Genomic DNA, 22,322 nt, shown 5'->3' with positions numbered 1-22,322 from the left:
TCAACTCCTTCACACTTTCAGCTATTAAAATCCTTCAAATATTAAAATGTTCAGCTCCTTTCTGGCTTGAGGGCTATGACTTTTCAGCTTTCTACATCTTATGCTTGAATTTATATAAATCAATAATCATTAATATTTTAACATGGTTTTCAAATGGAGTTTGCTTTCAAATCCTCCTAAACTTCTTCAACTTTCAGATTTTTCAGGTTCGCAAATCTTTCAGCTACAGACACCATTTCAACTTTCAAATGTTGACACAAGTCTTAACTATTTTATGAAAAAAACTGCTTCTTGATATCTATTGTACTTTTTTCATAATCACTGATTATGTTTCACTAGTTCTTCGCTCCGTTTCTGACTTTTACATGAGTGTGTATTGCGTCTGCTAGAGTGGAGAGCTCGAGGCTAGAGTGTGGGGCATCGCAGGAATCTGGTAAAAAAAATATGGAACTTCTGTCCTTGCAGCCAAAGTATACACTCTAGAGGCTTCATTTCTTCAGATTAATGAGGGTATGGTTGTGCTGATTGGATTAATGTGTTCATGGAATCCCAGAGTTCTTTAGTTTTGGCGCAAGGAGTGTTTGAGTGACACAACCTCTGCCAAAAGCCCCATAGGCTCCAATACAAATCTGCCGACATATTTCTCACAAAAATCCACAAGGTACACGTTTTGTAAACGGCCATAGGAGCCGTATTTATTACCGGACAGACATAAAAACACATCCACGCGTTCGGTAGAGTCTTGGGTCTCATACAAACGCCGTATTTTTTAGATAGCTGTTATAGTTTTGCGCTGGTTCTCATTTGTTTGAGGTGTGGATTCTGTGTAACTCGCTGTCCTGTGTCTGCACTTTTGCAGCCGCACAGGTGCGCCGTTGTCGTGGTTACGAGCACTCACATGCTGCAGGATCTGTCTGTGGCTCACAGCTGCTCGCTCCTATGACCTGATTAGTGGAGTCACATGACGCAGCTATGCTTTCTGTCAACAGACCAATATGATAAAGACACTCGCCCCCCCTCCCCCCTCCACCCTGACCTCTACTTACTGTTAATCACTCTCAGTCAGTCAGTCAGTCTAATTCTCCTCCCCTCTCCCTCTCTTCCTCACCACCATTCCCTTCCTCACCCTCTCACCCTCCCTCCCTCTATCTACACCCCCCCACCCCACCCAATCCAATAGGTGCGCCGTTGCCGTGGTTACTCGTAAACACGCTGCAGTATCTCTGTGTGACTCACAGCTGCTCCAATGACGTAATTAGTGGAGTCACATGACGCAGCTATGCTTTCTGTCAACAGACCAATATGATAAAGACACTCGCCCCCCCTCCCCCCTCCACCCTGACCTCTTCTCACTGTTAATCACTCTCAGTCAGTATGTCTGTCTATTTCTCCTCCTCTCTCTCTCTCTCCCTCTATCTCTTCCTCACCACCCCTCCCTTCCTCACCCTCTCACCCTCCCTCCCTCTATCTACACCCCCCCAACCCACCCAATCCAATAATTTCAAAATAAAAGCCACATGGAGGGAATTTTTACTGTAATGTTTGTGATGAGGCCTATTAATTAAAAACTTCTTAGTTTGAATAACAAACATTCTGTCTCCCACTACGAATATTACTCGTACTTCTAGTACTACAACTGATACTTCTACTACCATACTACTAGTATTTCTACTGCTATTAATACTACAACTACTACTAATGTTATTACAAATACGACTATGGCTAATAGTATTACAGCTGTTTCTACTGCTATTGATACTAAACCTACTATTACTGCTAGTACTACTAATACCACAATTATAACTAATACTACTACTAATATTACTACAAACAATTTTAAACAAATTTAAGCTCCTGCAACTTCTGTTTTTAGAAAATCTATTGAAATTCAGCTTCCCCACTTCCTGTATTTTCAGCAGTTCTTTAAAATAATTTCAGCTATTCTTATGCCTCTATCAACAGCAATTTTTCAATATTCATTTCTGTATTTTTTTGCGATATTTCAAATTTATTTCAGCTGTTTTCATTTCTGCTTTTTCAGCAAATCTATTGAAATTCCTTTCAGCTTCTCCCATTTCTGTATTTTCAGCAATTTCAAATTCATTTCAGCTTTTCTAATATCTATAATTTCAGCAAATGTATTCAAATTCCCTTCAACTTTCTGTATTTTCAGCTATTTTAAAAAGTTCATTTCAGCTTTCAGCTTTTTGCATTCCAACGCATTTTCAGCAGGAAATGCCTTTTCTAGTTATTATTATTCTTCTATTTCTTCCGTGCCACCTTTCAACTCCTTCACACTTTCAGCTATTAAAATCCTTCAAATATTAAAATGTTCAGCTCCTTTCTGGCTTGAGGGCTATGACTTTTCAGCTTTCTACCTCTTAAGCTTGAATTTATATAAATCAATAATCGTTAATATTTTAACATGGTTTTCAAATGGAGTTTGCTTTTCAAATCCTCTTCAACTTCTTCAACTTTCAGATTTTTCAGCTTCGCCAATCTTTCAGCTACAGACACCATTTCAACTCTCAAATGTTCACACAAGTCTCAACTATTTTATGAAAAAAACTGCTTCTTGATATCTATTGTACTTTTTTCATAATCACTGATTATGTTTCACTAGTTTTTCGCTCCGTTTCTGACTTTTACATGAGTGTGTATTGCGTCTGCTAGAGTGGAGAGCTCGAGGCTAGAGTGTGGGGCAGCGCAGAAATCTGGTTAAAAAAGTATGGAACTTCTGTCCTTGCAGCCAAAGTATACACTCTAGAGGCTTAATTTCTTCAGATTAATGAGGGTATGGTTGTGCTGATTGGATTAATGTGTTCGTGGAATCCCAGAGTTTTTTAGTTTTGGCGCAAGGAGTGTTTGAGTGACACAACCTCTGCCAAAAGCCCCATAGGCTCCAATACAAATCTGCCGACATATTTCTCACAAAAATCCACAAGGTACACGTTTTGTAAACGGCCATAGGAGCCGTATTTATTACCGGACAGACAAAAAAAGCACATCCACGCGTTCGGTAGAGTCTTGGGTCTCATACAAACGCCGTATTTTTTAGATAGCTGTTATAGTTTTGCGCTGGTTCTCATTTGTTTGAGGTGTGGATTCTGTGTAACTTGCTGTTCTGTGTCTGCCCTCTTGCAGCCGCACAGGTGCGGCGTTGTCGTGGTTACGAGCACTCACACGCTGCAGGATCTGTCTGTGGCTCACAGCTGCTCCTTGTGACCTGATTAGTGGAGTCACATGACGCAGCTATGCTTTCTGTCAACAGACCAATATGATAAAGACACTCGCCCCCCCTCCCCCCTCCACCCTGACGTCTTCTCACTGTTAATCACTCAGTCAGTCAGTATGTCTGTCTATTTCTCCTCCTCTCTCTCTCTCCCTCTATCTCTTCCTCACCACCCCTCCCTTCCTCACCCTCTCACCCTCCCTCCCTCTATCTACACCCCCCCACCCCACCCAATCCAATAATTTCAAAATAAAAGCCCCATGGAGGGAATTTTTACTGTAATGTTTGTGATGAGGCCTATTAATTAAAAACTTCTTAGTTTGAATAACAAACATTCTGTCTCCCAACCCCCCCTCACCCAATTCCATCATTACAAACTAAAAGCCTCAATGATTATCTGTACCTTAACCATGAAGTGGTTTCGTTGAAATACGCATTGCTCTTTCAAATACTACTATAACCACTACGAATATTACTAGTACTTCTAGTAGAACTACAACTGATACTTCTACTACCATACTACTAGTATTTCTACTGCTATTAATACAACTACTACTAATGTTATTAAAAATACTACTATGGCTAATAGTATCAGTATTCCAGCTGTTTCTACTGCTATTGATACTAAACCGACTTCTACTGCTAGTACTAATACCCAAATTACAACTAACATTACTACAAACAATTTTAAACCTCTTTTTATTCATCTCAGCTTTTGTTATTTCTGTACTTTTTAAAATTCATTTAAGCTCCTGCAACTTCTGTTTTGCAATATTTCACATTTATTTCAGCTGTTTTCATTTCTGCTTTTTCAGCAAATCTATTGAAATTCCTTTCAGCTTCTCCCATTTCTGTATTTTCAACTATTTCGAATTAATTTCAGCTTTTCTAATATCTTTTATTTCAGCAAATGTATTCAAATTCCCTTCAACTTTCTGTATTTTCAGCTATTTTCAAATATTCAGCAAATGTACTCAAATTCCCTTCAACTTTCTGTATTTTCAGCTATTTTTAAATATTCAGCAAATGTATTCAAATTCCCTTCAACTTTCTGTATTTTCAGCTATTTTTAAATATTCAGTGCAGCTTTCAGCTTTTTGCATTCCAACGCATTTTCAGCAGGAAATGCCTTTTCTAGTTATTATTCTATTTCTTCCGCGCGACCTTTCAACTCCTTCACATTTTCAGCTATTTAAACCGTTCAAATATTAAAATGTTCAGCTCCTTTCTGGCTTTAAGGCTATGACTTTTCAGCTTTCTACCACTTATGCTTGAATTTATATAAATCAATAATCATAAATATTTTAACATGGTTTTCCAATGGAAATTGTTTTCAAATCCTCCTTAAACTTCTTCAACTTTCAGACTTTTCAGCTTCCCCAATCTTTCAGCTACAGACACCATTTAAACTTTCAAATGTTGACACAAGTCTCAACTATTTTATGAAAAAAACTGCTTCTTGATATCTATTGTACTTTTTTCATAATCACTGATTATGTTTCACTAGTTCTTCGCTCCGTTTCTGACTTTTACATGAGTGTGTATTGCGTCTGCTAGAGTGGAGAGCTCCAGGGCTAGAGTGTGGGGCATCGCAGGAATCTGGTTAAAAAAATATGGAACTTTTGTCCTTGCAGCCAAAGTATACACTCTAGAGGCTTCATTTCTTCAGATTAATGAGGGTATGGTTGTGCTGATTGGATTAATGTGTTCATGGAATCCCAGAGTTCTTTAGTTTTGGCGCAAGGTGTGTTTGAGTGACACAACCTCTGCCAAAAGCCCCATAGGCTCCAATACAAATCTGCCGACATATTTCTCACAAAAATCCACAAGGTACACGTTTTGTAAACGGCCATAGGAGCCGTATTTATTACCGGACAGACATAAAAAGCACATCCACGCGTTCGGTAGAGTCTTGGGTCTCATACAAACGCCGTATTTTTTAGATAGCTGTTATAGTTTTGCGCTGGTTCCCATTTGTTTGAGGTGTGGATTCTGTGTAACTTGCTGCCATGTCTCTCCCTTTTGCAGCCGCACAGGTGCGGCGTTGTCGTGGTTACGAGCACTCACACGCTGCAGGATCTGTCTGTGACTCACAGCTGCTCGCTCCTATGACCTGATTAGTGGAGTCACATGACGCAGCTATGCTTTCTGTCAACAGACCAATATGATAAAGACACTCGCCCCCCCTCCCCCCTCCACCCTGACCTCTTCTCACTGTTAATCACTCTCAGTCAGTCAGTCTGTCTAATTCTCCTCCCCTCTCCCTCTCTATCTCTTCCTCACCACCCCTCCATTCCTCACCCTCTCACCCTCCCTCCCTCTATCTACACCCCCCCACCCCACCCAATCCAATAGGTGCGCCGTTGTCGTGGTTACTCGCTCACACGCTGCAGGATCTCTGTCTGTGGCTCAAAGCTGCTCCTATGACCTGATTAGTGGAGTCACATGACGCAGCTATGCTTTCTGTCAACAGACCAATATGATAAAGACACTCGCCCCCCTCCCCCCTCCACCCTGACCTCTACTTACTGTTAATCACTCAGTCAGTCAGTATGTCTGTCTATTTCTCCTCTCTCTCTCTCCCTCTATCTCTTCCTCACCACCCCTCCCTTCCTCACCCTCTCACCCTCCCTCCCTCTATCTACACCCCCCCACCCCACCCAATCCAATAATTTCAAAATAAAAGCCCCATGGAGGGAATTTTTACTGTAATGTCTGTGATGAGGCCTATTAATTAAAAACTTTTAAGTGTGAATAACAAACATTCTGTCTCCCACTACGAATATTACTCGTACTTCTAGTACTACAACTGATACTTCTACTACCATACTACTAGTATTTCTACTGCTATTGATACTACAACTACTACTAATGTTATTACAAATACTACTATGGCTAATAGTATTCCAGCTGTTTCTACTGCTATTGATACTAAACCTACTTTTACTGCTTATACTGCTAGTACTACTAATACCACAATTATAACTAATACTACTACTATTATTACTACAAACAATTTTAAACAAATTTAAGCTCCTGCAACTTCTGTTTTTAGAAAATCTATTGAAATTCAGCTTCCCCACTTCCTGTATTTTCAGCAGTTCTTTAAAATAATTTCAGCTATTCTTATGCCTCTATCAACAGCAATTTTTTAATTTTCATTTCTGTATTTTTTTGCAATATTTCAAATTTATTTCAGCTGTTTTCATTTCTGCTTTTTCAGCAAATCTATTGAAATTCCTTTCAGCTTCTCCCATTTCTGTATTTTCAGCAATTTCAAATTCATTTCAGCTTTTCTAATCTTTTCAGCAAATGTACTCAAATTCCCTTCAACTTTCTGTATTTTCAGCTATTTTTAAATATTCAGCAAATGTATTCAAATTCCCTTCAACTTTCTGTATTTTCAGCTATTTTTAAATATTCAGTGCAGCTTTCAGCTTTTTGCATTCCAACGCATTTTCAGCAGGAAATGCATTTTCTAGTTATTCTATTTCTTCCGCGCAACCTTTCAACTCCTTCACATTTTCAGCTATTTAAACCGTTCAAATATTAAAATGTTCAGCTCCTTTCTGGCTTTAAGGCTATGACTTTTCAGCTTTCTACCACTTATGCTTGAATTTATATAAATCAATAATCATAAATATTTTAACATGGTTTTCCAATGGAAATTGTTTTCAAATCCTCCTTAAACTTCTTCAACTTTCAGACTTTTCAGCTTCCCCAATCTTTCAGCTACAGACACCATTTAAACTTTCAAATGTTGACACAAGTCTCAACTATTTTATGAAAAAAACTGCTTCTTGATATCTATTGTACTTTTTTCATAATCACTGATTATGTTTCACTAGTTCTTCGCTCCGTTTCTGACTTTTACATGAGTGTGTATTGCGTCTGCTAGAGTGGAGAGCTCGAGGCTAGAGTGTGGGGCATCGCAGGAATCTGGTTAAAAAAATATGGAACTTTTGTCCTTGCAGCCAAAGTATACACTCTAGAGGCTTCATTTCTTCAGATTAATGAGGGTATGGTTGTGCTGATTGGATTAATGTGTTCATGGAATCCCAGAGTTCTTTAGTTTTGGCGCAAGGAGTGTTTGAGTGACACAACCTCTGCCAAAAGCCCCATAGGCTCCAATACAAATCTGCCGACATATTTCTCACAAAAATCCACAAGGTACACGTTTTGTCAACGGCCATAGGAGCCGTATTTATTACCGGACAGACATAAAAACACATCCACGCGTTCGGTAGAGTCTTGGGTCTCATACAAACGCCGTATTTTTTTAGATAGCTGTTATAGTTTTGCGCTGGTTCTCATTTGTGTGAGGTGTGGATTCTGTGTAACTTGCTGCCATGTCTCTGTCTTTTGCAGCAGATCGTTAATGATCACAGGTGCGCCGTTGTCGTGGTTACGAGCACTCACACGCTGCAGGATCTGTGTGTGACTCACAGCTGCTCCTTGTGACCTGATTAGTGGAGTCACATGACGCAGCTATGCTTTCTGTCAACAGACCAATATGATAAAGACACTCGCCCCCCCTCCCCCCTCCACCCTGACCTCTACTTACTGTTAATCACTCTCAGTCAGTCAGTCAGTCTAATTCTCCTCCCCTCTCCCTCTCTTCCTCACCACCATTCCCTTCCTCACCCTCTCACCCTCCCTCCCTCTATCTACACCCCCCCACCCCACCCAATCCAATAGGTGCGCCGTTGCCGTGGTTACTCGTAAACACGCTGCAGTATCTCTGTGTGTGACTCACAGCTGCTCCAATGACGTGATTAGTGGAGTCACATGACGCAGCTATGCTTTCTGTCAACAGACCAATATGATAAAGACACTAGCCCCCCCTCCCCCCTTCCCCCTGACCTCTACTTACTGTTAATCACTCTCAGTCAGTCTAATTCTCCTCCCCTCTCCCTCTCTTCCTCACCACCATTCCCTTCCTCACCCTCTCACCCTCCCTCCCTCTATCTACACCCCCCCACCCCACCCAATGCAATAGGTGCGCCGTTGCCGTGGTTACTTGTAAACACGCTGCAGTATCTCTGTGTGTGACTCACAGCTGCTCCAATGACCTGATTAGTGGAGTCACATGACGCAGCTATGCTTTCTGTCAACAGACCAATATGATAAAGACACTGGCCCCCCCTCCCCCCTCCACCCTGACCTCTTCTCACTGTTAATCACTCAGTCAGTCAGTATGTCTGTCTATTTCTCCTCCTCTCTCTCTCCCTCTATCTCTTCCTCACCACCCCTCCCTTCCTCACCCTCTCACCCTCCCTCCCTCTATCTACACCCCCCCAACCCACCCAATCCAATAATTTCCAAATAAAAGCCACATGGAGGGAATTTTTACTGTAATGTTTGTGATGAGGCCTATTAATTAAAAACTTCTTAGTTTGAATAACAAACATTCTGTCTCCCACTACGAATATTACTCGTACTTCTAGTACTACAACTGATACTTCTACTACCATACTACTAGTATTTCTACTGCTATTAATACTACAACTACTACTAATGTTATTACAAATACGACTATGGCTAATAGTATTACAGCTGTTTCTACTGCTATTGATACTAAACCTACTATTACTGCTAGTACTACTAATACCACAATTATAACTAATACTACTACTAATATTACTACAAACAATTTTAAACAAATTTAAGCTCCTGCAACTTCTGTTTTTAGAAAATCTATTGAAATTCAGCTTCCCCACTTCCTGTATTTTCAGCAGTTCTTTAAAATAATTTCAGCTATTCTTATGCCTCTATCAACAGCAATTTTTCACTATTCATTTCTGTATTTTTTTGCAATATTTCAAATTTATTTCAGCTGTTTTCATTTCTGCTTTTTCAGCAAATCTATTGAAATTCCTTTCAGCTTCTCCCATTTCTGTATTTTCAGCAATTTCAAATTCATTTCAGCTTTTCAGCAAATGTATTCAAATTCCCTTCAACTTTCTGTATTTTCAGCTATTTTTAAATATTCAGTGCAGCTTTCAGCTTTTTGCATTCCAACGCATTTTCAGCAGGAAATGCCTTTTCTAGTTCTAATTATTGATGATATTTTAATCAGTCACGTATATTATTTTTAGCATTTGAATACATGCTACTTTTGTGTATTAATACACGGTAACTTTCTGTAAGGTGATACATGATAAGGTAGATATGATCGATAACTCGTATATAAAGACCATAGTAAAGAACAAATAAGTAGCTCTTATTTTGAAGGGCAACAACAAGAACGACGCAATGCGCGATGGACGCCACCAGGTGGCATTTGTGTCGCACTGTGACAGAAGGAAGGAGCCAGAAGATGTCGTTGGGGGGAGGGAGGGAGGGAGGGAGGATTATGGGCTTACCCTTCTTGGGCGAGCTCTGGGGGGAGGTGGGAGGGGAGGAGAGCTGGGAGGAGGCGTTGGACACGGTGTCCTCTGGCTGCCTGCGGTGCCTTTCGTTCCCCTCCTCTGACAGAGACAGGATCTTCTTCAGAGAATGAGGGGAGCTGGTGCCTGTGGGCATTTACAAGACGATGAGCTAAATTAGCATGAAGAACACTGCCGCCCCCCCCAGAGGGGGCAGGGAGACAAGACAGCATTGTCTGGGATAAATTAAAAAAAAAGGCTTTGTTGTCAGACGGCCGCTAGGTGGCAGCGCTGTCGTAGACACACATCAGAACGACAATGAATCTGAAACCCATTTGTGTACCAAAAAATAACAATTGCGGGGAAACCTTTGAATAAAACGCCATTATCCTCTCGATCTTACCGAAAGGTGGCAGATCCTTGACCGGCACTTTCTTTCGCGATGGGTAAAGGGCGACGGCCGGGACCTGGAGGGCCTGGTTTCCTTTGGCCAGCTGGCCCCTCTGCTGGGTGGCCGCTCTGGACACGACGGGGGAGGTATCAGGACGTTTCCCGCCGGCGTTCTTGGGCACTGAGTAGCGAGGGAGCGAGAGATTTTAGTCGGCGCACGTCTGACTAAAAAGAGATTCCTGTGTCTTCAAGGAGAAATATGAAGAATTCTTTAACCGAGCCCAAGCGGGCCCGACTCGTGCCCCCCGACCCCACTCACGCGTGCTGATGGAGGGTTCACACTGCATGGAGAGCGTCTGCAGACTCTCCTCGTTGGACTCCAGGCTCAGGTGGGACAGGTACTGTTTGACCTTCCTGGCCATCTGGGCGTCCTCGTAAAGCTTCTTGGCGTTGAGGAAGGAGCTGCGTCGCACCCTCTTCTTGTGCCCGCCGGTCTGCGTGACGTCGAGCACCGCCGCGTTAGCGCTGCCCTGGCTGAGGGACCTGCTCGCGCACACGGGACGGAGGAGGGGCGGATACGCAGACAAACACGCCGACAAACACGCAGAGAGAGTGGAGAAGGAAGTCAGCAACGTGAGCCTCTGTGGAAGCACAACTGAGAAAAAGAGCCTGGTGCTGCAACTCGGACATGCAGAGAGCAGCTTTTGACTCCAAAACATTCCAGTCATTCCAGACGTCGCAGGACGGGGGGGGGGGGGTGTGTGATGGATGGCGGCTGTAGTCAAACAGGAGTTGGGACAGCGTAGCAGGGCAGTAGTTTACATTTCTGTGGCTTGAGTCAGAGCTCGTAGTGTAAAAGCTCGTCAGTCAGAAGGAATCACGGACATTCCATGGATTCCATTTCATGCCCTAAAGGTCTTTCTGGTTGGAATGGTGGAAATGTGCACTGTGTCGTGCCGGTGGATATTTGGTCTTTCTTTGGTCATTCCGATCAAAGAAAAAAATAAATCAAGCATCACGTGTGTGTGTGTGTGTGGTAATTATAACGCAGCACCTCATGTTCCTGTGATTAAGGTCTCATCACCAGATGAGGATCTTGTAATTACAAGATGGCTTTCCCGTAATTACAACACGCCAGAGTCAGAATTATTAGTTTGAAAATTTCAATCCCAATTTCTTGCCCATTGAATGACCCAGTTAGTGTTTTACTCAAAAGTATCTGCTATTTGACCACAAGAATGTAAACCATGAGAAGAAAAACCTTCATATCGAAAATCTTTGGTACGAAAACCTCAAAGGCAGGTATGACTGAGGCCCCATGCACATCGGGAGGAAAAACGTGTCAAAAAAGGTCACATTTACTAATTCGAGCTGCAATGCAACAGCGATAATATTTTATATGTGTTGTATTTTCCGCTTAAGTTGACGGAATGTAAAATGGTCCGGTGTGACCACGTTAGCATAAGTGACCTTTGGGGTTAGGGTCAGGCGGGGTTAGTGGGACGACTCAACTCAAACAGATTAACGGAAACAAGGTTTCAGAAAAGGAAAAAAAGAAGCACGCAAGTTGGGCCGTGTTGCAGGGAGGGCAAAAGGTCGTAGGGTCACCGAACTTACCCTAAACTTCTCCATTTCTTCTTCCTAGAGGGCGGGCGCCATGAACAGAGAAGCACGGAAAGGGCAAAGGGGGGGGATGAGTAGAGGGAGACAGAGACAAAGCTTAGGACAGGAAAGACCACCAAGATCACCAAAAGAGAAGCAAATCTCACCCACGTGAAAGTCAGAGAGGAAATCAAATGAAACACCACTAAGGAGTGACATCGTTGGACAGAGACACACTTTCACAGGAGCACTGTGCACATCTTAAGCCAACAATGTGAACTAGGGAAACGGGTGCCAGAGGGAACAGCTGCTCGAGGGGGAAAAAGCGTGATGCAGAAACCGTCGGTGAATCGACGTCGAACCGGCCGACCGGTCCCACGAGGACGTTTTCGATGTGGAGTCTGGCTCGGTCTTTCGAGAGGCGCCTTACCGGGTCCTGAACATGAGGGCCGGGTCCATGTTGACGGAGGCCATGCGACCGACGTGGCGGATTTCTTTGGCAATCATCCTCAGCTTCTCAAAGTTCACCAAGCCGTCCACTTTGGAGTCGTTGCCTGAGAAATGAGGGACGACGCAAAGCGAACATGCGTTGACTCTCACATTAGGTTTTGTTACACCGTGTAAACATCAGCAATGATTGCTTCACTTTCCGGGAAAGTAAGTACAGAAGTCATCAAACTGAAGAAATGACAACGCTAACTTGTGACAGCCTGATATTTTATTTCCTCAAAAGAAGATAAGCAAAGCGTAGCAGCATTAACTGCCTCCTAATGGATGCAATTAGATATAGCGAAGATATTATTTAGTTTTTATGTACTCTCACTTCCAAATGCAAAAGAGTCAGTGCTAACCAATTCTGGGTGACATCATTTAACATAAACGGGCAAAAATCTGTGTGACCGTCTCGCTCAACTTCAGGGCACCGCTTTTTATAATCCCCCAGCACAAACGGACCTCATCAGACGTGGGGCCGTTTCTCAATCATCCCGTACCTTCATGGAGGAAGGTGAGGTCCTTCTTGATGACGGGGAACAGGGGGATGATCGGGGGCTGCAGGTTCTGATTGTTGAGCACGTTCCTGTACTTGGCCATATTTCTGGAAGGGTCGAAGAGGTCCTGCAGGTCCCCGAACAGCTTCTCGTACTTGCTGGGTAGCTTCTCCCACGTTCCCCTCAGCCTGGAGACTGGAGCCAGATTCAGACCACTAGGAGGAGGAGGAGGAGGACACGTGTGAAACATGGCACGTGTGGGGAAAAAGTGTCCCGAGGCGCGCCGAGGCGTTCCGCCATTTGCCCTCACCTGATGATGGCGAACATGGAGTTGAAGTTCTTGCACTCGCGGCAGTGCAGTGCGATCTTGATGAAGTGCTTGACGGTCTTCATGCGCTTGATCTGGTTGGGCTCCCGCGTCACCTCCGTGGCCACCCAGAAGGTCTCGTCGTTGATGGCCTCCTCGAAGCGCTTGAGGCTGGCCGAGCCGGCCTTGGAGCGGTGCTTGAACAGGTCGTCGATGTACTCGGTGGGCTCGATGGCGCAGAAGAGTTCGAAGGCCCGCATGGAGAGCTGCGTGGCCACCTCCACCGTGCTGAGCTGCAACAAGGAGATCTGGCCCTCGCGCAGGAGGTCCTGGGCGTCGTCATCGGAACACAACGTCTCCGTCTCCATGTTGCTCTTCAAGTAGTATCTGCAGAAAGGGGAGAAGGCGCTCGGATGAGGCACAGATCACGCTGGGCTTCACTTCTCTTTGCGCCATGATTCTAAATTAAATGTTTTTTAGTGTCAGCCGGGTGACACACGGAATATGAACGTTCCACCTCATTGTAAATGGGACTGGCTCCAATCACACTTTCTAGACTAAATAAACAATTAAGGTCACTTTGCGAATACAAAGAAACAGTAAATCGCAGCCAAATTGTATTTTTACTCGACCCTTCATTGTTTTACATAACAGTCCTGGTAGAATTGGCAGCACAATGATGTTGCAAAACATCAACATTTTAAGGAGAGGACAACAAAAAGTAGGTTTAAGGGGCAAATGACCTCCCACTCAGCTGAATCCTGTCGGCTAGTTTGGACAGCTGGTCCGGTAGCCGCCTCTGCTTGATGACGCCCTCCGGCGTGACGGACACCTCACACAGCGAATAGGCCTCCGGCGCCGCGGTCAGGGCGAACTCCCTGATGGCCTGAGCCACCACCTCCTTCGCCGTTGTGTCCTTCCCGATCATGATGTACCGAGACTGTTGGTCCGCCTTGAAGACTCGCAACACCTGATCCGACATATCTGTGGACGAGCGGAACAGAGTGAGCATTCATGGCTCTTATGGGTCTCGTCATTGCAGATACAGTTATTTTATTTGCCCTTTGTCCCCCAAGATGCACAAAGAACCATCACCAAAGCATCGCTCTGTCGCCGCCCTTAAGCGTTCATTTCCCACCATTCATCAGAAACACAACAGCACCGATTAGATCACCGTCCATTGAAACGAGAAAAAAAAAAAATCAATACCCACGTGCCCTCAAACTAACAATCAGCAGTCAGAGCAACGCTGTTAGCTTTACTTAATGTGAAGAATTAAAGGTACAGCAGCTGATTGAAGTCTGATTAGAGTCAAAGAGAGGAAGATACTCACTGGGTACGAGTGGCACTGGAAGAACACAAACCACATGTGGGGGACGGAAGTTAATGGAGATCGAGGCCATATGTATACCTTTGGATTATGCCTTTACTCCTACCGTTTATTTATGGTTGCGTCATTGATTTGCGGTCGGGGGGCATGACGTCTTTACAGCGAAGGAGTCACAGAATGGTTAATCAATGGGATTCATGTGGCGTTTAATTCTTTCCCCCCCGAAACCGTCAATTACGCATTAATAACAAAGAGACACGAAACGCCGTCTCAATTAAGTTCATGTCTGACCTCCTAAACCAAAAACATTTACCCAATAAAACATACAATATGATTTAGGACTTTATTCAGATTAGCCCCTGAAATGAAGCGCTTGAATCACTTACTCTTAATTGAAATATGGACTTTCTAAAAGTAAGAGACGAGCCCATCGAGGGTGTCAGAAGGTTCCAACTGCTGCAAACTCTAAAACTGGCAATAAAGGTCAATAAAAGAACAAACTACGCACCCGGCTGGTTGTTGAAGTCCAGGATGCGGTGGTGAGACTGCAGGAGGTCCGGGTTGGACGACGAGAGGTTCCCACTGACGGGCAGCGCCGGCGCGATCTGTTTGGACTGCTTCATCCCCACGATGCTGTCGTCCTGCGATTGGCCCACGCAAACGTCGCTATGGGAACAAGAGGGGAGCGCAGAGGGGTGAGACAGCAGGTCTCTCCACCAAAGGCAGGGGGCGACGTTTGTTTGGGCGATGACAGCATTCTGAAAGCTGAATTTGGTTGAACGACGGGGACCAAGGTTTATTACTTGTATGGTTTCGGCGGCAGGATGCTGGTGAGCGTCTTGTCGAAGATCTTCTTCAGCTTGTTGCGTCCTCCCACCGAGTTGCTCTTGGCTTTCTTGCTGGCCTTCTCCAGGCCCATCACCTGCTCCACGTCCACCGCCAGGTCGGGGATGGAGTAGCGGCTGGCCTTCTTGATGTCGCCGATCTTCGGGAGGTGGGGAGCGCCGTTCTTCCGGTCATGTTCCTCCTCGCCGTCCGCGTCGTGGTCCTGTTCTGGCCTGGTTAGCAGCTCTTTAAACACTGGACGCCAGGAGGGAGGAGAGGGACGTTTGGAAAGTGGGAATATTGGTTTAATACACCAGTTCCCTTTTAATTCAGAGGCAGACGTTCTCATAAATAGGTTGAAACTTTACCTAAAAGGTTTGTTTTCACAGTTATGGACAAGTGGGTGTTGTTCTTCAGAATCTCGTTGGCTTTGATGAGCTGGACATTCTCAAAGTTCTGCCCATTGACCTCCAAAATCTGCGTAAAGAAACAGAACAAAGAACCACCAAGTCTAAGAAGGAACGCACACGGATTAAGAGCCGAGATGCTCCACCGGACAGCCGGCAAACGGTCGGCCATATTGGATCAGTTCAAGAGCCGTGAACACAGTTAATAATCTCTGCATGACAGATTCTATCCGTTGAACAGAGGTGCAACATCTGGCGTGTTACACATCGTGACATTTAGTCCACACGTCTTTGACACCAACGAGGTCCTTGTCACAGCTCGACCTCGACGCCCGGGCCGCGTATTTGCTCGTTAATGTAATCTGCACAGCGACCTTTGCCGCTTCCTCTTTAGTGGAAGAGGAAGCGGCCTTGGAGCGTGACGAGGGCGGTCCTCTGCCGGTGTGAAGCCCAAATGTCTCTTTTAAACTCGGCAGTGATTCCCGAGACGTTGCTGGTGAGTTTAATGCGCTAATCTCTAGTGGCCCGAGGACAAAACGCTTTGAGATGAAATGTCCCGCGCGAACGACGGTCCTGACGGAAGTCGTTAAAAAAAGGGGGGGGGGGGGGGGGGGAAGGTGTGACGAGGTTTGAGAGAGTGAACGCGGCGAGGATGCCAGCTTCTCCGCTTCCTTCTCGGGGGGGAAACAGCTGCGGGGGATGTTTGGAGTCGAGAGGGCTTAACTGGCATCCCGACACTCTCAAGATGGCTTCAGGGATTAAGGGACTTTGCGTTAAACACGGAGGACTGCAGAGTGTGAAAACGGGTTGGAAGTCAAGTCGCGGGGAAAAAGTCAAGACGGGGGGAGGAGGAGGGGGGGCGGCTGAGCCCTGCGGCGAAGCTACTGGCAAGTTTAATTTAAGACTTTAAAAAGTCACAGCGAGTAAAGTTTCACTCTCGACAGTTGAAGAGGAAGCACAACCGTAACAATGCGTGCCGTCTGAAAGTAGAAAACGGAAGCCGCCTCACCTGGTCGCCGCGCTTAAGGCCGACCTCCGCCGCCTTGCTGCCGGGCTCCACGGCGTCGAGGAAGATGCGGAAGCCCTTCTCCTGCCCCCCGAGGAGGCTGAAGGCCAGCGGCGAGTCCCTGGACGGCTTGGTCAGCGTCACCAGCCGCGGCTTGGCTTTGGCGGCGCACGCTATGTTTAACAGTCGGAGGTGGCCGCACATTTTCTGCGGGGGAGAAAAAAAAAACCCGCGAACGGCGCGGACGCGAGGGAAGGGAAATAAGTCAATTTGAATGGATCCACGGACGAACCCCTCGGCGACCCGATCGACTTACTTCTTTTTCCAGATTGTTTTCAAACTCTTCCAGAAAGCGAGTCATGGCGGAGTCGCCCTCGAAGTCGTTGAAGTGATTGTTTACCCACAGCAAGACCACCCGCGTAACCTGGAGGAGATCACATGATCAGCAGGGGTCAGCGCACAGTTTCACGGCGGCCGTGGCGTGTTTGGGTGCAAAGACACGCAGCTCCTACACGCGTACCTTGTCCCTGAGACTGGGGTCGTGGAACCACTCCAGGAGCTTCTTGCCCACGACCATGGGGCTGGAGAGGAACGTCCTGTAGGTCAAGAGGAAGTCCTCGATGTAGGTGGGGTCCACCACCGAGTGCTCCTCCACCAGGTGCATGGTGAGACGCTCCGACGTGCCCTGCGGGTTAACATCGTTGGCGTTTGAAATGCAGTCTCTTTGGAGCCCTTGAGACTTTGAGGGGAAAACGTGGACGGACTCGTCACCTTGATGACGATGTGTCCTTTGCGGGTGCCGGTGCGGTCCAGTTCACGGTGCTCCTTCACCATGACGATCTCGCCCTCCTCCTCGACCTTCTGCATGTTCTTCTCCACCTGGTTGAGGATGCAGCAGTAGTCCTGCTGGGCTATGCACACAAACTGGACGAGACCGGATGAATGAAAGAGTTAGTTCGACTCACTAACTAACTTGGACACACTAACATGCATTTTAAACATCAACGACAATCCTGTGAATAAGAAAAAAACTATAAATATTGACCTGTTGGAGACATCAAAGTAGATTGAAAATCAAATAGACAAAAGGAAAAGCTACTAAAGTACAGATCTTACATGAAAACACAGATTTCACTCATTAAGAGCAACATTTAACTCATGAGGATGAAAGTGTATTCGGTTCTTTATTCCCATTAAACACATAATATGCAATAAATAGGATGTTGCCCTCTACGATTCTCTTTGGAAAAAGGCTATTTCTCACATTTAACTTCTGCAACTTACTGTCTGCCTGCAGTCACAGTGGGAGTTAATAGGATAGAAAGTGGACCTGCTAGCCCCGAGACCATGACACTCCCACAAGAGCCCACCTGGCAGTCGTCCACCTTCGTCTTCATCACGCCCTTCATGTATTCCTTCTCCATGGTTGGTGACACGCCAAAGCTGTTCCCCATACACAGGATCTCGGTCCGGCCCTCCGGGTACGTCACCTCCACCGAACCGTTGAGGATCACCGACCACGAGTCCAGCTGCACACGGGGCCACATTAGCAATAAAACCATAACAACTTTTACAATTACATTTAAGTTCAGCCTGGAAATATTCCCAACAGCTGGTGTCCCTTAATGAGTCAAAGTTATTTATCAGAAAGAACAAACTTCAAGGGGACCCTAACAGATGGGTTCTCTTTTCCCCACGAGAATATTAGAGCTGCAAAGCAAAGTAAAACCAGTAAAGTAAGTAATGCATGCAAAAAAGTGCCAATTGAACCATGACTTCTGGCGTTTCAGTATCGTAGAAAAACTAAACTTGTCTTCAGCGAAACCAGAGAGAACATGGGATGACTCCTCCGTTGCCTAAGGCGTCCGAGATGCAGGTTCCCCGCCATTCAGATTCAATAGAGCAGAAAAAAAGCATCAAATGGAGGGACGAGACGATGGTTCAGCTCCCCGAGACACAGGCGAGGTCTGCAGACCGGGCTGGCGTATGCATGAACGCGCATGAACGCGCACCAACACGCACCTCCTCTCCGTCGTTGAGAACGATGGTGCCGGCGCGTTCGACCACGGCGAAAACCATGACGGCGCAGAGTTCCCTCCTCACCGACATGGTCATGTTGGCAAACGCTGGCAGTTGATGCATGAACTCCAGTAATTGCTCTGCGAGAGAGACAGAGGGAGGAAGCGGAGGAGGTTGAGAGAGAGAGAGAGAATAAAAACAAGAAACTCGCACCAACTCAGCGCGAAGGAGGACGCGCGGCGCCCTCAGCACGCCGCCGTCGGCCCCGGAGGCTAACGGATCGTCAACACAGAGAAAAGCTTACAGAGGAATCATCATCCGGGTAACACAAAGCCCAATATCTATTCCGTCGGTATAAACCTTCGAGGCGAGCCGAGAATAACTGCTGACACTTCACTCGATGACCTCCGAGTGAGTTTAAGTGAGTTTATACAGTCGGTTCACACAGAAATGACCTCTGCGTCAAACAGAACCATTCAAACGGATGACACTGGCAACGGATTACTTCTTTTTTTCTAAAGAATCAGAATCACTACAACAAACTAGAATACATTCATTTCATGCTCAAGAGAAGATCCCGTTCTCTCCGGCGTCTGCTTCCTGCTGACCAACACAATGAATCAGTTACTGAATAATCCAGAGATCTCGCTTGAGACGACTTCTTCACAGCACAGCTACCGGGCACCGTTGGCGAGTACGTTTCTTTGTTTTACGCAACATTCACTAATTATTATATTTTTTTTCTGACCACGAGCTGAACTAAGCTCTTATAACAAAGAGGATATTTGTTTGGTTATTTTGGCGAATGGCTTTAATATTGGGTGTAAATACTTTTCATATACACTCCAGGGTGCAACACGTTCTGCAGCAGCCTTCACTGGAGGTCTAGAGTGGGAAAATACTCCTCTCTCTCTCCCTCCCCATCCGCCAGCTCCCCTCCCCTCCCCCCCCTGCATCAGTCTGCCGTTCTGGCTGACCTGTGCTTGGCACAGCAACAGCGCCGCGTGTGAAGCTGCGGAAGCTCTGAAAGTTTAATGTGCTTGGGAGAGGTGAGGCGAGAGGATGTGCCGGAGTGACCTAGAAAAGCCTGCCGGCAAAGGGAGGGGTCTCCCGCGTGTGGGGGGGAGGATAGTTTGCATTCACTCGCGTCGCTCGTAAGGATGTGGATCCATTGTGACCGACTCGAAGGAGAAAGGAGGGAGTTTTTTTTTTTTGTGGGACAAGGAGTACCGGCCCGGCCGGGAGCGCTGCTTTTGCTCTGCAAGCATTTCCTAAGAGAACAAACCCTCCTCCGAACCCTCGGTTCGTCCCCAACGTGTCTCCGTGTCTCACCGATGTCATCGTCGGTTCTGTCCATGGGGTCCTTCTCCAGGCAGTCGCGCACGATGTCCCGGCTCATGAGGGGGTCGGACGCTCGCTCGATGTCCTCCTCGTCGTCGTCCTCCTCCGAGTCGACGGCGGTCTCCGGCAAGCCGCTCAGGTCCATGTCGCCCGGTTCGTTTTCTGTGGCCTACGAACAGAAAACGGACGACGGGAGGAGTCGGTCACAAAGCTCGGCTAGGTGGGGGGGGCGGGGGGGCGTAATCAGGACGCACACAGACGCACCGCTGGAATCATTCGACGGTACAAACATCGGCCGCGACACATTTTCAACCAGGAGCGAAACAAAGAAGCCTCTGTAAAGATTTGACCCATTTAATGAAATGGATCAGACGGATTCCGGATCGCATGAGTAAGACAGGCGTCAACAGCACTCTGCTGTGCATAGTAACAAGGCAATTAACTCCCGACTTCCTCCTCGGCAGAGACCGCACCGCCTGCCTGGAAGCCAGATCCTGTTCTTTGAAAGCATGAGATGAAATGAGGGGGACGAGGGAAATTAAGCGAGATGAGGAGCAAGAGAGAAACGCAAAAGGACTTGTGAAGGTTCCTCTCCAGTCACACAAACCACGTCGCCTGGTTACAGCTCGGGCACCGTGAACCGCGTGGAACGGACCCAAACCACGGCGGCGTGGGGAGAAAGAAAAGGGCCTCCGGAGCTCCAGCACCACGGCGTGGAAAATAAAAAAAACCCTCCTCACCTCAACGTGACGGCCGGCCCGCCGCTTCCTGACGGAACGAGAAGAAAACGCCGCCTTCGCAAACGGCCCACAGAAGCCCAGAGCCAGACGCATCCTCGCCTCGCAGAATGTCCGCCTGCTCTGAGAGCCTCACAGCTCAGGTCTCCCACAGAAACCCGGTGTCATCCCCCCCCCCCCCCCCCTCTCAAACGCCATGTGCCAAAGGGGCCCATAAATGATTCACGCCGGTGTCTGAGTGGCGGACACGCCCTGGTGGGCGGGGTCGCCGATCTGGTTGTACTAGTGTGGCCTTCACGGATTGAGCAAGGGGCAGTTTATTGTGATTATTTACAAATCAATAGGATGTGTAAGTGGATGCACTAAAAAGCTAGTAAGTAATACACCTGAACACGTTCTATTTCACACATGGAGGCATCGGATGACGATCCGAGAGGCAGCACGCTGCATTCCGTTGTGTGTCTTTGTTTATGTGCAGCGTGACAGCTGTGCATCAAACATCCCTCAATGTGCAGTGAGCGTCACACGTCAGGCGCTGTTAATATTTCATCGGGGCTATTCTTGGATCAATGCTTTCAAAGTTCTTCTGAAAGACCAATTTCATGATTTATTCAGACACAAAACAGTGCGGCGTGTTGCCGGTGACGTGAGAGCGATGCGGAAGCCGAGGTTAAACTCCTTTCTGCTCAGAAAAACATGGAATCTAACGGCCTTGTTTCTTTGCACCATCCGGCTGCCTTGCGGCCTCAAGTGTGCAGAAGCCGTTTATTTAGAAAACAGCAGACACTTCGCCGGGGACCGAACGCCTCGACCTGCAGGGAGCAACGTGAGCCAATACAAGACAATTCAATACTTTTAGATTTCCATCGTTGCCAATCAGGCAGCCAGTGGAAAGAATAAACAGCATGGTTTCATTTTGATCAGAAGCTTTCGCCTGGTTGAATAGACCCAGAACGGAAATCTGTGAATTGCTTCTTCAGGTTTGACAGTTTGTCCAAAACCCAACAACAACAAAAATGACCCACTTGTTCTCCGTTAGTTGCGCATTCATTTTGCGAGCAATTTAACTAGTTGTTGACTGGCTCTGTGTTCAGGACTGCGACGAGAGGGAAGTTAACACAAGCGAAAGTAGATCACAGACGTTCGACCTGCTCCGGCCCGCCACAGCGAGGCCACACACACACACGCACACACACACACGCACACACGGGACCAACGCGCAATTACGAATCTGCATTCAAACAACGTGATCTAATGCGTTAAGAAGACGTCCAAGGAACACAAATTGGTTGACTGACGGCCCCTCGGCGTCGTCACAAGCCCACTTACACACACACAAATAGACACGCAGCAGGTGACAGGACGGGAGCCAATGGGGTGGGCGGCGTTTGTTAAGAGGATTAGTTCGCAGGGTCCGTCCACAGTCACGAGATTTCGTGTGTGTGTGTGTGTGTGTTCCTTTTGAGCTGAATCTTGTTTTATTTACTGCTGGTGGGGGGTTAAAATCGCTCGAGTACATTTGCATTTCCTTTTGTCAGTGTTTACAGATATTCGTTGCATACCAATAAATCAAAAAAGATTATATATATATATATATATATATATATGCATACATGTGAGCGAGAGAGGGAGAGAGAGCGGCTACGGTTGCTCTGTAATACTGAAGCAGGGCTACGAGCTCCTCTTCACACCCCCCCGGGCGCCACAGCTCCCTGGGAGTTCTGTACTCGTGCTTTGAGGTGACGAGAGGCAGTCGGGAAGCAGGCCGG

General features: G+C 46.5%; 1 protein-coding gene across 15 annotated transcripts in view; it reads right to left on the bottom strand.

Annotated features, from left to right (window-relative positions):
- The window catches only part of rapgef2b (Rap guanine nucleotide exchange factor 2b), an 88,131-nt gene that overhangs the window by 14,815 nt on the left and 50,994 nt on the right, over positions 1-22,322 (bottom strand). For 8 of the 15 annotated variants that reach the window (XR_013467530.1, XR_013467535.1, XR_013467532.1 and 5 more), the window contains 19 exons: positions 19,808-19,985; positions 18,479-18,615; positions 17,827-17,985; positions 17,228-17,380; positions 16,977-17,141; positions 16,773-16,880; positions 16,460-16,663; positions 15,412-15,520; positions 15,022-15,298; positions 14,727-14,884; positions 14,222-14,236; positions 13,632-13,872; positions 12,892-13,275; positions 12,585-12,796; positions 12,023-12,146; positions 11,608-11,631; positions 10,310-10,533; positions 10,004-10,171; positions 9,598-9,747 (listed from right to left, as the gene is read on the bottom strand). Coding sequence is in view for 3 of the 15 variants with exons in the window: in XM_078102037.1 (XP_077958163.1) it covers positions 9,598-9,747; positions 10,004-10,171; positions 10,310-10,533; positions 11,608-11,631; positions 12,023-12,146; positions 12,585-12,796; positions 12,892-13,275; positions 13,632-13,872; positions 14,222-14,236; positions 14,727-14,884; positions 15,022-15,298; positions 15,412-15,520; positions 16,460-16,663; positions 16,773-16,880; positions 16,977-17,141; positions 17,228-17,380; positions 17,827-17,985; positions 18,479-18,615; positions 19,808-19,985 (3,190 nt within the window). In the remaining 12 variants the exon portion in view is untranslated. The remainder of the gene's footprint in view (positions 1-9,597; positions 9,748-10,003; positions 10,172-10,309; positions 10,534-11,607; positions 11,632-12,022; positions 12,147-12,584; positions 12,797-12,891; positions 13,276-13,631; positions 13,873-14,221; positions 14,237-14,726; positions 14,885-15,021; positions 15,299-15,411; positions 15,521-16,459; positions 16,664-16,772; positions 16,881-16,976; positions 17,142-17,227; positions 17,381-17,826; positions 17,986-18,478; positions 18,616-19,807; positions 19,986-22,322) is intronic. The other 7 variants (XR_013467531.1, XR_013467533.1, XR_013467539.1 and 4 more) reach the window with 2 other exon arrangements.

This window comes from Gasterosteus aculeatus, chromosome 4, assembly GCF_964276395.1.
Source record: "Gasterosteus aculeatus chromosome 4, fGasAcu3.hap1.1, whole genome shotgun sequence".
Classification (NCBI taxonomy): Eukaryota; Metazoa; Chordata; class Actinopteri; order Perciformes; family Gasterosteidae; genus Gasterosteus; species Gasterosteus aculeatus.
This window is presented reverse-complemented; position numbering and strand designations above follow the sequence as displayed.